Genomic DNA, 17,358 nt, shown 5'->3' on the forward strand with positions numbered 1-17,358 from the left:
CTCGCCATGACCCTGTGGGCTTGTCTTTTGTAAATAGCGTGAATTTGTCACTGAAGTTAAAAAAAAAAAAAAAAAGTCTACAGTCAATCTTCCTCCTGTCAGATTCGTGCAGTTTTTCATGAGACTGGGATGTGGTAAAGGTGTCCCTGACCCCAGGAGCCAACCTGTGCTGCTTCAGTATTCGCTCAATGGCGGCCTGTCCTGGAGTCTCCTTCAAGAGTTCCTTTTCAGCAACTCCAGCAACGTGGGCAGGTACATCGCCCTGGAGATACCCCTGAAAGCCCGCTCTGCTTCTACTCGCCTCCGCTGGTGGCAGCCGTCTGAAAACGGGCACTTCTACAGTCCCTGGGTTATCGACCAGGTCAGTCCATTCAATATTAACTATTATAATTGTTGGCACTCGAGCCATGTGCGGCCTAGATCGCATTCGATTCAGCCCCCTCGCTCAGCCGAGGGAGCCCGGGACCCACCATTGAAGGACTTGCCCACGGCCACACAGCTAGATTAGATATGCCATTTAGCTTCCTTTCATTCTCTTTTCCTTCAGTCAGCTGAGCCTATAAAAACAAACAGCACAACAGAAGGCCCAGGTCCTGCGCATAGAGAAATCTGCCATATGGGTAGAGGGACTTTATCAAGCGTGATGTGAGGTTATAATTCTCTGAAAGGGAAAATGTGCAAATTAGCCATGGTACCACATGCAGTCATTTCCAAATCCTCTTTCCTAGCCTTTGAAGAAGAAATAAATAAATCTTCCTAACATCCTTATGGAGAGTTCTAAAGGATCTTCATACATAATAAAATTCGTATGAAAGAGAACTCAAAAGAACCTGTTAACAAACGGTAGAATCCAGGCAAAGACCTGGAACTGAAATGCCTTAGGATACAACTGTCCTTAAATAGAAATTTTGCATGGAACATAATCACACGTAAGCCAAATTTTGCTTTCCCAGCTTGGGCGCATGTAGTTTCCAAAGGCACAGTTTGGCCCACGAAGGCTGTGAATGGTTTTGTCAATACCTCGATTTGTTTTCTGCCGCTTCTTGCCAGATGGGCAAGCAGGCCACATAAACAAAAGCATTCTGAAAGACCCCCAACAGGAGGCTCGCCGTGTGACGCCAGTGTTGAGCAGTCCAACGGGTGAATACAAACAAGAACACCAAACTCTCTCGTATCTCAAAACCATATTGAAAATTTGTTTTCTTAAAAAATGCATTTCAGATTCTTATCGGAGGAAATATTTCTGGCAATACAGTCTTGGAGGATGATTTCACGACTCTGGATAGTAGGAAATGGCTGCTGCACCCAGGAGGCACCAAGATGCCTGTGTGCGGCTCTACCGGTGACGCCCTGGTCTTCATCGAAAAGGCCAGCACCCGCTACGTGGTCACCACAGACATTGCCGTGAACGAGGATTCCTTCCTACAGATCGACTTTGCCGCCTCCTGCTCGGTCACCGACTCCTGTTACGGTAAATATTCCATCTCCAGGGAGAGGGACAGACGTGTGTAAACGGTCATCCATCGCCCCTCTGACAAGTCTATAAGCAAAACAGAAGTGCGCGTCAGTCCAACCATAATTGCGTTCTTGAAAATGGTGTATATACATCAAGTTTTAGAAGTCTCTTTTTTAAAGCATCAGAATGTGAGCTTATTTTTAAGTGTATATATTTGAAGACTTTTTTACATATAAAAAATAATGCCTCATTTATCTCTTTTGGAAAATCCGGATTGTTTTTTTACCATCAGACTGCAGAATTAGGGCCTCCCGTCACATAGAGAATGCCAGCATCAGCAATAGGATTTACACATGAATTGGTATATACATGTGTTTTAATTCATAGGGTTTTAGATTAGTTCAGCTACTGTCTTCTTTCCGTCACCCCAGGAATCATGAAATTTTGCTGTCCCCATTTTGCCTTACACTTTTTGCCATTCTGGGTCATAGCATATTCTAGGCCACCCTCATTGTGGCCAGTTTGCATCCTCTAGATTGTGCACATGCACTCATTCATACTCACATATACCTTGCACGTGGGTGCACACACACACACGCACACACACACATAAACACACCTATCTTAGGAGGTATAAAGACTGACATCACTGTATACTTGGGCCCTTCACTGTAACTTGCAGACCTGTCCGGATTCTGGGGGTCTTCTGGTCTTTTACCTCCAGGAGATCCAGAATTCTTCCTGGAAGTATCATTCTTCCTCCGGGAGAGCCAGACTAGAATGTCCACAAGGACTATTTTCTGTTTTAGATTCCAGGGGGCCAACATCTGACAAATTTGGTTACTTCCAAGGTCTTTCAAAATCCAGATTTTTCATATTTTCCTTAGTTTGAACTTAAGGGATGTATCTTAGGGGGAATCCCAGAAGTGCTCTTTCCACCTCAGATTCAGTCAGTCAACACTAAATTCATCAGCAGGGGTGGAACTTGAATAAGGATAAGGCACACATCTGTCTTCAACAGGTATAGCTGAGGGGTACGTCAGAAAGTTAGAGTCCGGTAGATGATGAGGTCAAGCTCTGTATACATTGGTACTGCAGCAGAATGTCCTGAAAGCTCAAAGGAGAGTGAGATGACCAATGGATGGCCAATCCAAGGATCTCGGGACGATCTCACAAAGAAGCTTAGTCTCAAGTGGGCACTGATGATTGGAATGGATTTGAAGGGTGGATGGAGAAGAAAGGATATCCCAAGCTTGCAGCATAAGCAAAGAAGCAGAGATGGGGTCCTCCTCGTCCATAGGGAAAACCATGAGCAGACCAGCCTGAACAGGCAATATTTGCACCTAGTGGAGGAGAGAAGAGTGCTGCTTTTGAAAATAGAAAAGGACATTAGGGTCTTAGATACCTGTTTCCTCAGTAGCCTGGGAAGGCAATGAGAACTCAGGGAGGTAAGTTATGACCCAGTAGGCGTGCAGCAGCACCAGGACTGATGCTCTGCCCTCATAAGTCCAGTACTCTGTATTTTCTACTGCGGGCTGGTGGATCCTCTTGAGAAAGGTTGAACTGAATGATACAATCAAAGAGGAAAGTAGATAAGCAGAGTTGGCAGCTAAGGAAGAAGAGCCTTGAAAGGCACATACAAGAATCTGTGCTTGACAAGGACATGAATAAAAGGGCACAAGGGCAGGCGAGTGGCTTGGTCTGTTTTAAGGAGATTAGCCCAGGAGCTAAGAGAAGAATCCCAATAAAGAACCTCAGTGGTCACCTCTGTAGGAGGTGATACGGTCCTCACTGTGTGGCAGGAAGAAAACTGGAATGGATAAAATTGATATGAGACATGGTGAGTGCTGTGAAGTGTGTAAACCTGGCGATTCACAGACCTGTACCCCTGGGGATAAAAATACATTATATGTTTATTAAAAAATAAAAAATAAAAAAAAAACAAAAAAAAGCAGAACAAAAGAAAACAAACCAACAAACAAAACCTTCAACAAACTGGGTATAGGAGGAACATACCTCAACATAAAAGACCATATATGACAATCTCACGATAACATTATAGTCAATGTTGAAAGGTTAGAAAACATTTTTCTTTGGGAAAATTATTATTATTAAATTATTATGGCAAGATAAGTGTGTCTATTCTCACCCTTTTGTTAAGTATGATAATTTTCAATGTCATTGATTTATTTTTAATTAGGGCAAGCAGGAAAACTTTGTCCTTAGATTTGTGAGTGTTTAATAAATCACCTCTTTTGTATACAAAAAAAAAATTGATATGAGACAATGCAAGCACAAAGGAAAGAAGCAGAAAAGTCTCAAAACCAGGTGCCAGTTTGAATATAGAGAATAAAGAAGAGAGAAGAGTAAATTTCTAAAATAATTTCTGAATTTTGAACCCGGAAAACCAGTGCGAAAGGTATGGCCATTGAAAGACTTGGGTAGTTAAGAAGAGATGTTTATTTACGGGGGGAAATGGTGAGTTTTTCTTTAGTTTGGGTACAAGTAGCTTTAAGTGGGGGTGCCCTTGACTGAAGAGGATTTACAATATAGAAAGCAGGAACTTTGTCTAAACTGTGCATTACAATATGCCAACATCCGATGCGATGCCAGGCTGAGTAAACATTTATTGAATGAAGGAAATTAATTGGAGACATAAAATTGGCAGTTCTGGGCACAGGGATAATAGTTAAAGCCCGAGGAGTATACACAGAGAATAGAAGGCCAGAAACGGAGTTTGGAAGAATGCCCATAACTGGGCTCATTAGTACGGGAGTCAGAGGGAAAGTAAGACAGGAGATCCAGAATAATGTCCTCCAAAAGAAAAGAAAGTTTCAAGAATCAAGGAATAATCAATAATGTCCGCCACTGTAGGAAGGACAAGAACAATGAAGACTGAGTTGGACCACTGTATTTCACTAGGAAGGGTTGCTAGGGACCGTGCTGCAGTGAGGGGTCCCACGCCGGCTGTGCGTGAGAATCACCTGGGAAGCTGCATGTCTCCCGACACCTTGGCTGTGCCCCAGGAGAGTGAAATCACAGTCCCTGAGGCTGGGATCCTGGCATTCGTGGTTTCTAAAGGTACCCAGGTGATTTCAGTGTGCAGCCAAGTTTGAGAATCATGACCTTAGAGGAAGCAATTTCAAGACAGAAGTAGGGGCTCGAGCAGTTTTGATAGAGACTGAAGCAGGAAATCAAGAGGAATACAAAACATAGGTTCTAAGTTGGATTTTTCAGACAAAACAGAAAGAAACTGCTTCCCTAGACCCAGAGCCTGACTGCATGCTTGGCTACCTCCTTATACCTCTCTGTTTCCCCAGTACCTTCCCTCACACCGTACAGTAGGATATGTGAGCATGAGGGATTTTGCTGTTTCTAAGAAGTTTTACCTATAGCAGGAGCAAAATTGGCATTGTTAGGATCCCTGTGGAATGGTCAAATTTTGAGAAAGTTGATCAATTTTTTTAAGCTGTGTAAAAGTAATCATTAAAACGTATGGTTACTATGTTTGTACTTCCAGGTTAACCATGAAATAAACAGACATAGTTGTTATAGTATATATACATATAATTTTATATTTCATAATATATCATAACTATTTATATACATGTATATAAATTTATATTTATATATACAATATAAATATATACTATATATATACACACATACAGTAAGTATATATAAATATAAACTATATATATATACACACACACACACAGTAAGTATATATATAACTACCATTACTATTGCTTACCTACATATGAACAATGGTTTTGTTATGATTGTTCTGAAAGTTTCTCAGTATACAGAGTGATTCAGGAAATTTTACTTTATGTTTCACTTGATCCTAGCCCCTTAAAAGAAAAATGATTTTAATCTGGAAAGTAAAAATTAATAACTAGCATTATACAGAAGGAAAAATAAAACCAAGAAATATTTCAAAACAGGAAACATAAATATGGAGGAAAATCAAATTGACATTTGACTTAAAACATAAGAAAACATAAGTAATTATGGTTCCTGGGTCTACGTACATGTATTTCTATGCAGTATAACATTTTCTGTTCCAGCTATTGAATTGGAATACTCAGTAGATCTTGGATTATCATGGCACCCATTGGTAAGGGACTGTCTACCTACCAGTGTTGAATGCAGCCGCTATCATCTTCAGCGGATCCTGGTGTCAGACACATTCAACAAATGGACCAGAATCACTCTACCTCTTCCTCCTTATACCAGGTATGGGTGCTTCTGCATGTAGTGAACCCCATTTGGTATTATTTGACATGTTGGATTTTAAGACAACAAGTTTGAATAAGATACATGCAATTTGTTACTTGATGGTATTGCCAGACATGAATTACTAACCAAAACAGGGGCACCTGGCTGCCTCAGTCTGTAGAGCATGTGACTCTTGATCTCAGGGTTGTGAGTTTAAGCCCCACATTAGGCACAGAGTTTACTTTTTTAAAAAATAAGCAAAATAGGGGGTGCCTGGCTGGCTCAATCCGTGGAACACGTGACTCTAGATCTTGGGGTCATGAGTTCAAGCCCCACATTGGGCATAGAGCTCACCTGGGGAGGGAATGTGCTGTGAGAAAAAAGGGGGGAAAAAGAAAAAGGAAAGAAAGAAAGAGAAATTTAAAAAAAATAGGGAGCCTAGCTGGCTTGGCTAGAAGAACATGCAACTCTTGATCTCAGGGACATGAGCTTGAGCCGCACGTTAGATGTAGAGATTACTTAAATAAGTAAATAATTTTAAAGTTTATTTTCTTAAAAAAAAAAATAAGCAAAGTAGAAACCAGTTTTTGTGGTGACATTGTTCTGTGATTTCCCAAAAGCCAGGCCTATACTGACTTTTACTTAACATATTTTGAAAAAATGGCATATCCAAGAAAATAGTGGCTGAATCAGTGAGAATTGCCAACTTGATTCACTTAAATTTAAAACAGTCACATTGAATACAGAATAGATTTAAATGGAGTCTACTTTCTGTTCAGTCCGACTGTAGAGACAATAGTGAATAGTGTCAAATCAAATAGATAGAGCAAATAAATGTATATTAGAATTATTGTCTGCTTTTGAAATTGTATTTTTAAGAGTATCTTGAGAATTACTGCCTGGAGCATTCTTTTTCTGTGGAAAACAGTGATGACTACATCATGCATGGTGCCTCTAAGAAATGATGGTGTCTTCATAAAACTGCCTGGTAAATGCTTCATTTGAGTAAAACAGAGACTTCACCTTGCCTAAGGGATAGGGCTAACAACCCTCTCTTTTCACTAAGTAGGTACCAATCATAGGGAAGCTTTAAAATCTTGATAGGAATTCCCATTCCCTCCAAAAAAAAAAAAAAAAATACAAAATGGTCATCATTTGTTGCCATTAAGAGAGAAGCAAAGCTTCTGTGGAATAGAAGGTACAGTTCGGGCTCCCCACGAATGAAGAATGAATAAATCTTCCTAGCAAATGATCATAAAATTCAACTGTTCATCTAGGACATAACTTTTCTTGGGATCATCATAAATGTACTGGCTGTGGTTACTAACAGCCAAGGGCTCCTCTACAATTGCTGGCTCAGAGGTACAAGACTATATTAGCTGTCAGTAGAGTTGCCAAGTTTAAATGAGATACGTGAGATTTTGTTGCTCATTAAAGGTATTGCCATGCATGAATTATTAAGGTGATCTTAATAAGTAAAATAGAAAAAAAAACTCTATTAAGGCAGCAGTCTTCTAAGGCTTTATGAATTCTGTGAATTATTACCCAGCTACTTGGTAGCATTTTGCAAATAAACGACATTCTAAGATTTATTCCAGCTAGTCATTATACCCTTGAGTTTTCTACTCAAGAAAGGTAATTATTTCTCATCTTTTAATCTCTCTTTTAATTGTCTTTTGCACATACCCGTAAGAATTTTGACCCTTTCGAGTGACATTTGAAAAATCTGGTGAGCATCCATTTCTTCTTGTTATCATATTGAAAATGTGCAGTTTGCTTATTGTGCTACCCTCAAAGCCCTTGTTGTACAATGGCCTTACTGCCTTACAGTAAGGCCCTCTGGGTAATTCTGAAAGAAATGCACATTCATAGAGCCCAAGCCAGACCCACCTCTTACTGTGCTCTGCCATATGCCAGAGATCATTAGAACAATGTGCAAAGCTCAGAGCACTTTGTCTCAAACACAAGTTAGTGTATCTCAACTATACGTGCTCTTAGTATCCTATTACTTTTTCAATATGGCATTTCTGTGTTTTGAGCTGAACTTACAGCCTCAACATCTGCAAAGTATTGAGACATCTGTGCTTGCATGGTCCACTAGGACAGAATTGAGAATTTCAGTTTGTAGCTCTTTGCTGTAAACAAACACGAGGCTGAAGACTTGAAACTTTGTGCTAAGTAGGGGTGAGGAGTGACCGTGACAATGTGCCGATGGTAGATTTGTCCACTCACTCAGTTATGGTAGAACAACAAGGCTAGGATCCCAGTATTGTTGGCAGAGCGGTAGTAAGAGTCAACTGAGACTCTTGCACCGTGCATGATGTAGTTGTAGATGTTTGTTGGTATCCACAAACTGACATCAAACCCTTACCCGGTTTAAAATGGCCAGTAGTCAACAACAGAGATTCTTCCTTCATTTAGTCATCCATTAAATGAATATTTTTGGAACATTTATATGCTAGGTCTGTACGAGGGGCTAAACTTATCCCTGCCTCAACAAACTTTACATGCAGTGGGAGAGAGGGGAGAGGTATGAACCAGAAATCACCAGTAATCGCAGAAGTAAACAAAAAATTCAACTGCGGTAGGTGATGGAAGACAGTTGCACGATGCTTAGAGATTATGTGTCCTAGGGAGATTTGCCTTGATCAGGAAAGTCAAGGGACACCCTTTGGAGGAAAGCATAATTGAAGTAAGAGCAGTGTTCCAGACAAGGAAGACAGCCTATGGTAGGAGGTAGCAGGCATATCTGAGATACTGAAAGAATGGATCTGACCTAGAGAGAAAGTGGAGTGAGGTGGAGTCAGACCATGAAGAGTACTGCACGTCATACTGAAGATTTGGGGATGTGTCCAGGATGCCTGGGTGGCTCAGTCAGTTAAGTGTCTGCCTTCAGCTCAGGTCTTGATCTCAGGGTGCTGGGATTGAGCCCCGCATCATCGTGCTCTCTGCCCATTCTGCTCTCTCTACTCAGTGAGGCATCTGCTTCTCTCTCTCTCTCTTTCTCTCTCTCCCTCTCCTTCCTTCCTCTCCTTCTGTGCTCTCTCTCAAATAAATAAAATCTTGAAAAAAAAATTTTAAACAATTTGGGGATATGTCATATAGGTGCTTAAAAACTTACTAAAGTGCTTGGGAATAGGGGGACACTGTTGCTGCTCAGATTTGCACCAGAAAAGCTTATTCTAATTGGAAGACAAATTGGGGAGGATAAGAGTTCCTCGAAGGAGCCTCTTGAAGAGGCAGCGAGCACTGGTAGCTTGGACTAAGGTGCTAGAGACATGAAGGGAAATAGAGAAATTCAAGAGAAATGGAAGTAAAATTGAGTTTCATGGTGAAGTGGACATAAGAAGGTGAGGCCAGGGCCAATGTTGAAGACGACTCTGGTTTCTGAGTTGGACTGAATGGATGCTCATGCATTTCACTGGGCAGGGAGCACTGAGACCGAACACAAGACACATCACACTCTGCTCCAGACGTTTCTACCTAGATAAGCTGAGAGGGCTAGAATCCTCGTCTCTATCATTCCCATATTTACTGGTTCAGTTAGATCTTACTGGAAATTTAAAAAATGAGTGGAAAACATTGTGGTTTAGTGGAGATTTTGACTTTTCAGCCCTGTGAGCTTTGCAAGTCATTCCATGTCCCAAAGCTGCAGGGTCCTCATGTGAAAAGTGAAGAGACTTTTTGCCATATAAAAACTCGAATAAATGTGCAAGGATGAGCTTGGGACAGTGTGAACATTTATATTACATAGATTGTCTTTACATTTATATGTTGACAACATGATCACACTTGGGGTTTTCAGACTTTATCTTCAGTCAGACTAAGAAGTCTTCCTAAGCTCGCTTAACAAGAGAAGCCAATGGTAATGGTCAGACACTGTCTTAAGTTCCTGCCCTGGAGCAGGTTACCATCTGATTGGGGAACAATTAACAACTTAAAATGTGCCATACGTAATTGAGAGCTTCAATGAGGAATGGGCTAGGAGTGCCATAGGTACTGAGAGATGGGTGACAGTGTTGAATGCCAGAGTTAAAGGGGGGTTCGTGGAAAAGATGGGTGCTGGCCTCAAAGGATGGCTAGGAATTAGGTGGGTAAGGAGAAGAACATTCTAAATTAGGGAAACAATGTGAACAGGACATAAGCGCCCAGGAGTTGCTGATGCAGGCAGAGGGCTCATACCTGGAAGCTATGGAAAGTTGTTTGTTTGTGGAGTTGGCTGAACTTACAAGCACTGAAGCAAAGCAGAGGAGTTTAGACTTGATGGAAAAATGAACAGTGGTGGGTTTTGAAATGGAGAATGTTCTTCCAAGGAAAACAATTCTCTTACTTAAGAGAAGGTGGCAAAGGTGTTGTGATCATGACTTACGTGAAGTAACAAGGGTCTGGGCTACAGCTAACAAGAAGGGGATGAGACGGATATTACAGGACATTTCAAGGAAAGAACTGATAAAACTCACTAGCTGCTTCTCCACTGCACACATCAAGAGATGACTCTGGAGTTTGAAGCCCGAGAGAGCGGGGAGAAAGCTACAGTTGACTCCAGGAGGGACAGTGTGACAAATTTAACCAGATGAAGCTGAATTCAATGTGATGGCTGGAAACACAAATGAAGACATCCATCTGACAGAGATGGGAAGGTCGGAGCCCAGGGAAAGGTGATCAGCTTTGGAGGCAGGAGCACAGAGGTGATAGGCAGTGCCGTAAAACTGTCAGCCCTCCACGGGAGAGCATTTAAAAAGAAAAGAAAGGATCTGTAAATTTAATTGCAGAAGGAGTGAAAATGGTTATTAAAGAGATCGTGAGGATACAGTTAGGGAGGCAGAGGAAGAATCACAAGAGCACGGCATCCATAAGCAAGCAAGAATAGAGTATCATGGAGGAAGAAGTCACCACCTGTGACGTATGCTGCTGGGACTAAAGAAGAAATTTCACAATAAATTTGCTAGATTTTTCAGCAAGGAGATAGTCACTGACCTTCAAAAGATACTGAAAATAAATACAGCTTGTCTGGTCCCAGAGCCCATGGGCTTAACCACTATATTAGTCCTACAGTTTTATTGCTTACCTAGGAGATATGGTCTTGGAAGAAATAGGAGGGAAGAAAGCAGGATATCTTGAGAGATGCTGAAAAAAATGCAGAGATGCTAAAATCAATTTCACAGCCCCTAATCTGAATGTGCCTCCTCCTACTCACTAATCCCAGATCTAAAATTAACAGGTGGCTCAAGTAGCATGGGTTCTTGAAATGTCACCTGAGAACCAGGGTGGGTCATTGGAAGGACAGGTAACTCAAATCCACTGAGAAAGGTGGCGGGGTGGGGGGGTGGGGGGGGAGGTGCTGCCACTGGAAGGCTCAGGTGTGACTTGGCTATTTTAAGTCACAGTTTGAAGATGATCCATTCCCTCCTAATGACCTGGCTGATACCACTGTCTTTAAAGATTAACAACAACACTTTGGAAGTCATGTGGTTTTAGCCACAGCATGGACACTACTTAACATTTGCAGTTTACAGAAGTCATAAGCACCAGAAACAGCAAAAAGACTGTGGAAGGTTTGGAATAATGGAATAGGATTGGGTTGACCTCTTTTTAGGTAAACAGATTTAGGGAGGGAGGATATTCTTCCATGATAATCCCAACTATAGGCAAAGAAAGGATCTTACCCTAAGAAAACCGAATGACTACATATAGTATTTATTGGGTTTGTCATGGAGAAATATTCCAAGAAATTACAAGTTCATTTTTTAAAGGAGAGATTCTTAAAACTTGCCTCAGTACTATGTATCTCCATTGTTACTTCCAATTTTCCAGTTATCTTTTAAAAGACTTTCTGAAAGCATTCATATTCCTGAACATCTTGTTAAAAATTTTCAGTCAAGTCAAGGAAGCCGTGGACTTCTCTTCCATATCCATTTTCTCATGCATCATTTTGATGCTTTGAATACCATTGCTATTACTTTACCAAATTCATGTTGGGCTTTCAGGACAACAGAACATAAAATAATTTTGTCTGGTGTAAACCATGGTACCATGGGTTTTCACATACGGAATATATTAATACTTTCACATTATGTGAAGATAAATAAAACCTATTTCCATTTCCACTACAATGGAGAATAAAACTACTTACAGAAATTCTGCATTCCAGCTAAGCTTTCTCAGTTGTCAACCTTGTTGCCAAAGTTTTGTTAGAAAATTTGAGGTTTGGCTGTGCTTTGTACGTATTGTTAGGTATGGATTCTTAAGATTGCTTTAAAAATTAAATATAGGTCATTCTCCATTGATAAGGCATTTTAAAAATTATAGGAAATTCCTTTTATTTGAAGGATAGTCCAGTGTATTTGATGCTCTCAGTAGACCTACTCATAACACCGTAGTTTTTTTTTAATTATCATTACTAATTATAATCATCAGCAAAAATAATAATTCCTTATTTTACTAAAACAAGGATAACCATTTTCCTTTCTTTGTAATCAAATCAAAATTTTACTCTCACGTTTCAAGGGACCACAGATTATTTTTGGTTCACATTTATCTATTTAAAATTACAAAATTTAAGAAAATAACAAACTATATTTCAATATAATCATCACCCAGCTTCAATTGTTATTAATTTATGACCAATCTTGTCTCTTCAATAGCACCACTCACTCTGGAACCCCTATTTTGAAGCAGTTCCCAAACAGATCATTTCAGCTGCAAATATTTTAGTATGTAGCTCTAAAAGAGGACTTTAAAAAATATAATTATGATATCAATATCCCACCTAAAAATAAATGAGTTTCTTATTCAATATTTTCTTACTCAGTATTTACTTAGTATTCAGTATTCAGATGTCCCTGTTTGTCCCATAAAACATTTTATCATTTTTTTCAAGTTAGGATATAAATCAAGTTATTGGTTGATATGTCTCTTAAGTTCTCTTTAACTTTGAGGTCTCTGTGTTAACCTTTTCAGATGAGGACTAAGACACAGAGAAGTTATATTACTTTCCCCATAGACATATAGTCGGTGGCTGAACCAGGATTGTACCAAAGTTCTCCATTTGTTCTCTATCAAGGAAGGAAGAAAGGCCACGTGGGGCGGCTTGTTTAAATTCTTCTGTTGCTGGGGCGCCTGAGTGGCTCAGTGGGTTAAGCCTCTGCCTTCGGCTCAGGTCATGATCTCAGGGTCCTGGGATTGAGCCCCGCATCAGGCTCTCTGCTCAGCGGGGAGCCTGCTTCCCCCTCTCTCTCTCTGCCTACCTCTCTGCCTGCTTGTGATCTCTATCAAATAAATGAATAAAATCTAAAAAAAAAAATTCTTCTGTTGCTAACTCTGTTATGTGCTTTCCGCCAGAGTTCCAGGGAGGTATCGTGTTGGATCTAGGTCACCTTAAAAGGATACCTTACCTTTATCACATTTGTTTGGGGTCATAACCTGTGGTCCAGACACTTTCTCCTCTTATTGCAGTATTCAGACCCCAGCGTTTTGTAAGAAATTTAGAAGAAGGGAAGACTAGATGACAGTAAACAAGTAAATATTCTTCCATGGGTAGATTAATGTTACCAAAAATCCCAAAATATTACAGTCATTTAGTGTCCTACAAATTCCTAGTGTTAATTATAATCACCGAAGGAATTTTCTACCAAAAGGTCTGGAATGCCTAAATTAAGAACTCCCAGCTCGCTGCCAAATCAGTGATCTTCCGGCCTTTACCTGCTATTCAGGACAACTAGGGTTCTCAGTAACACATCAGCTGCAGCAGGATATAATAGTTCTAGAGCCAGTTCTCAACTAAGAAGCTATCGAGACCCCCTCCTTGAGTGGCAGCCCTTCCACCTGTGAAATGAGTCAATTGTACAGAGAAGTTTCTAAGAGTCATCCTCTCATTTCCACCCCAAAATTCAACCTCCCTCTTTTGTTCATAGTTCAGCGTCCTCTTCATGTGGATCTCCCCCAGAGGAGGGATCCCCTGGCAGACGACCCATCCCTTTAATAAAAGCCCCTTGCCATAAGTACTTCATTCACATTCCTGGTACCAAATTTCAGGCCTCCTCTCTGGAGCCTACTTTTTCTCTAGCTTTTATCTGTATGTCATGGGTGTCACCCATGGGTCCACTCTGTTCAGGTGCGCTGATCTCTACTTCCTCCCCCATGTACTCCTACCAGTGGGATTGCTGGGTCATATGGTGACTCCATGTTCAACATTTTGAGAAACAAAAACATGTTCTCCCCAGCAGCCACACCAGTTTGCATTCCCATTGGCAGTGTATGAAGGCTCCACATCCTTGCCAACACTTGTTATTGCTGTCTTTTTTTATTACAGCCACCTAGTGGGTAGGAAGTTGTATCTAATTTTGGTTTTGATTTGCATTTCTCTAATGACTAATGATGTTGAACACACACTTATCAGCCATTTATAGATCTCCCTTGGCATATTCCCTACTTTTACCTAACACAGAAAAACGGGCTCGTGGAGGAAATTGTTTTCCAGGATATAGGCAGGACCTTGGCTGCCTTGGGGCATTGTAGAGCCTCTAACTAAATACAGAGGGCCAAAGGCTTTAGCTAGGACATTAACTTGCTGAACTCAGAACAGACAGACTTGGGTGTACACACAGCAACAATATACACGGCCTTCCGTAGCTAAACAACTGCTCATATTTAGAGGTCGTGGTAGGGATAGGATGATTTTGTACAGTTTGAGGAGGTTTTGAGTTTACTCATTGAGAATACGTTGTAGCAACGAACCAAGAGATTCTCGCCTTCTCTCAGTTTCGTGAGTGTGACTTACAGCCCCGTGACTGGGCGCTGAGCTTCAACTTTTTCGTTGAGAGTAAGAGGGGTGGCTCTATTTACTAGTCCTAAATATTTTATGTATTTCTGAGAGTAAAGGAAGCATCAAGGAAGAGTGAAAAGGCTTTTTAAGAATTCTGTATGGTTCCTATCACAAGGCTTTTTTTCCTGATGATGATGATGACAAGAGGACTTTATAGGTAGAAAGAGGAGTCCTGGAAAAAAGAGTAGATACAAAGTCTCAGAAATGTGTTTAGAACCCTATTAAAAGGTGTGAAGGCAATGTGGGGAAAAATTCCCTGGGAGAGCAGAGATGGAAGCCATACTATTGAGGGTAACATTTTTTAACTTCATAGCAATGGATGTTCAATTATTAAACAACACTTATGGAGCACTTACTATGTGTAGTCGATGGAGAGGAAATGATATAAATTCAGAAAAGAAGCAAAGGGAGACATTTCAAGGATATGGAAAAGGAGAAATATGCTCTGGGGCCACTTTCCCCAAACTCCAAGAAGCAGCAGCTGGTGGTGGCCGTCATTATAAGGAAGCTTCAAAATAAATGATGACACCTGCCAAGGGACTTCACCAAGACACTCACAGGTCTTGGTAAACACAAGCTAATTAATTTTCACAACACCCTTGTGAGGTGGGAAGTAGCGTTTTCTTAGTTTTACAGATGGGGAAGTGTCAGCACATAAACATAAATGATTTGGTCCCTTTATATAGTGAAGTTGTGACAAGGTTGGGACTAAGAAGTCCTAGAAATTCAACTTCCAGACCTTCATTTTTCAACTTATATTCCAATTCATCCCCTTAGTGAAAGTGTCTCCTTTTCCTATAAAATAATATTGGATAGTATATTTACCCCTGTTTTATGGATACACAATTACTAAGTACAGTTGTTCCCAAGAATATAAAATCACATTTGAGACAGGACCCTAGAAGTCCTCTAAGTTAAACCCCTCATTACTTATGCTAAATAATTCACCACGGACACAGGACTGACTAGTGCCAGAGTACAGATTAGCGTCCCTAAATATCTGTACTCTTAGCAGCCAACTCCGGTTTTAGTACATTCTACACATGGTCTCCCACTGTTTCCTTTTCTGTGGAATGCCACAGAGTTGTACAAACTGAACATGTCATGGTTGGAAGTCCCCATAAAAGCTATCATCCCCAACAATGCGTCTGGCTCTTAAATCTTCTCTACAATCTCTTGTTAAGTGGCTGCCCAGACTGTGATTCAACACAACCAACATTCAGAAAGCTGCCCCCTACTAGGCAGCTCACGCCACCTCTCAACTGCTGGGAGTTCTTCTCCCGCTTTGACAGCCACCAGATCACTGACCCCCGGTCCCTGCCCACCCACCCTGAAGACATCTCTTATTTGATTATTCCAGGCCATCTTTATTGCTGTCAACTTACTATTCTTTCCAAAAATGTTTATGAAGTCCCATCTATAGGTGTCACCAACAATAAAATGATAAACAAGAAGAATAATCCAAGAGAGGAAACTATACAAAAATAAACACTTTGAATAAAAAGTGATGAAGGCTTTGATGGAGTATCCTAAAACATTAGGGGAACGAAGATTACCTGCCTACCCTTTATAAGAACTGGAGATATAGAACAGTATTCCCTGAAGGGATAGAGATGTTTCCCACCCTTCAGAAATTTCTAGTCTGAAAGAAAAAGAATATAAGTATTGACTTGTTATTAGAATCCAAGTAACCATGTGCTATGGAGATATGATATTCTACTATGTTATTTATAAAATGTTGCTGCATGTAAACAGGCATAACTATTAATGAATTTCGTCATTAAGAAGTAACTGAACAGGAGTGCCTGGGTGGCTCCGTTGGTTAAGTGTCTGACTCTTGATTTTGACTCAGGTCATGGTCTCAGGGTCATGAAATCGAGCCCTGGATCAGCTTCATCAAACAGAGTCTGCTTGTCCCTCTCCCTTGCCCTCTGGTCCTCCCCTTTCCCCACTGCCCACTCTGCTCAGCCCTGCATGTTCTCCCTCTAAAATAAATAAATCTTTAAAAAAAAATTAACTGAACAGCACAGCACAGCCCCAGAGGAGCCTCTTCCAACTGCTAACTGTGAGAATGGTGGCCCCTTGATACCAACTCCCTGCAACTTTTTTTTTAAGATTTTAATTATTTATTTGAGAGAGAAAGTGCATGCATTCTAGCAGTGGTAGGAGCACAGGGGGAGAGAGAAAGATGGGGGAAGAATTTCAAACAGACTCTGCACTGAGCATAGAGCCCTAACATGGAACTGGATTTCACAACCCCAAGATCATGACCTGAACCAAAACCAAGAGTAAGATGCCCAAATGACAGAGCCACCCAGGTGGCCCTTAACTGCTTGCACCTATAGAGCACCTACTAAGTGCTAGGCACTGTGCAATGAGGGTATAAAGTTGAGAAAAGGGGATTAACACTGTTCCCTTGTAACTTGCTCTTCTGAGGAGGAGGCAGACATTTAAGAAACACTTTTGCAAATAAATATATAACACAATTGTGATAAATACTATAAAAGGAAAAGAAAGGTTTGCTCTGGAATAAATGTGATTTTTAAAGGGACCCAAAAGAAAATTTCTCTGAGGACGTAAGAGTGCCTCTGAGATCTGAGGGACACAGAAGGGGTAACCAGGCAGAGAGAGGAAGGAAATGTAGGCAGAAGATGGGAAAGAGTGTTGTGAGCTCTGGGAACTGGGAGAAGGAGCGGTGCTCCAGACTGAGTAGCCGGGGTGGAGGGATGGAGGATGGGGCCCAGGAGGAGTTTGGGGTTGAAGTTAAATGCCACAGGAAGTGAGGGGAGGATGTTAGGTGGTCTATGGGAGCTGAGGAACTCGAAGTATTATGGAAAAATCAGTGCATAGATGCTCA

At 40.9% G+C, this 17,358-nt stretch overlaps 1 protein-coding gene across 1 annotated transcript in view; it reads left to right on the forward strand.

Moving 5' to 3' along the window:
* Nucleotides 1–17,358, forward strand: part of RELN (reelin) — a gene marked incomplete at its 5' end in the record, with an annotated part of 495,436 nt that overhangs the window by 431,310 nt on the left and 46,768 nt on the right. Inside the window, 3 exons of the mRNA XM_080818970.1 lie at nucleotides 103–361; nucleotides 1,222–1,471; nucleotides 5,527–5,695. Of these exons, the coding sequence (XP_080675096.1) occupies nucleotides 103–361; nucleotides 1,222–1,471; nucleotides 5,527–5,695 (678 nt within the window). The remainder of the gene's footprint in view (nucleotides 1–102; nucleotides 362–1,221; nucleotides 1,472–5,526; nucleotides 5,696–17,358) is intronic.

The sequence above is a fragment of the Martes martes genome, assembly GCF_963455335.1.
Source record: "Martes martes genome assembly, chromosome: 11".
In the NCBI taxonomy this organism is placed as follows: domain Eukaryota; kingdom Metazoa; phylum Chordata; class Mammalia; order Carnivora; family Mustelidae; genus Martes; species Martes martes.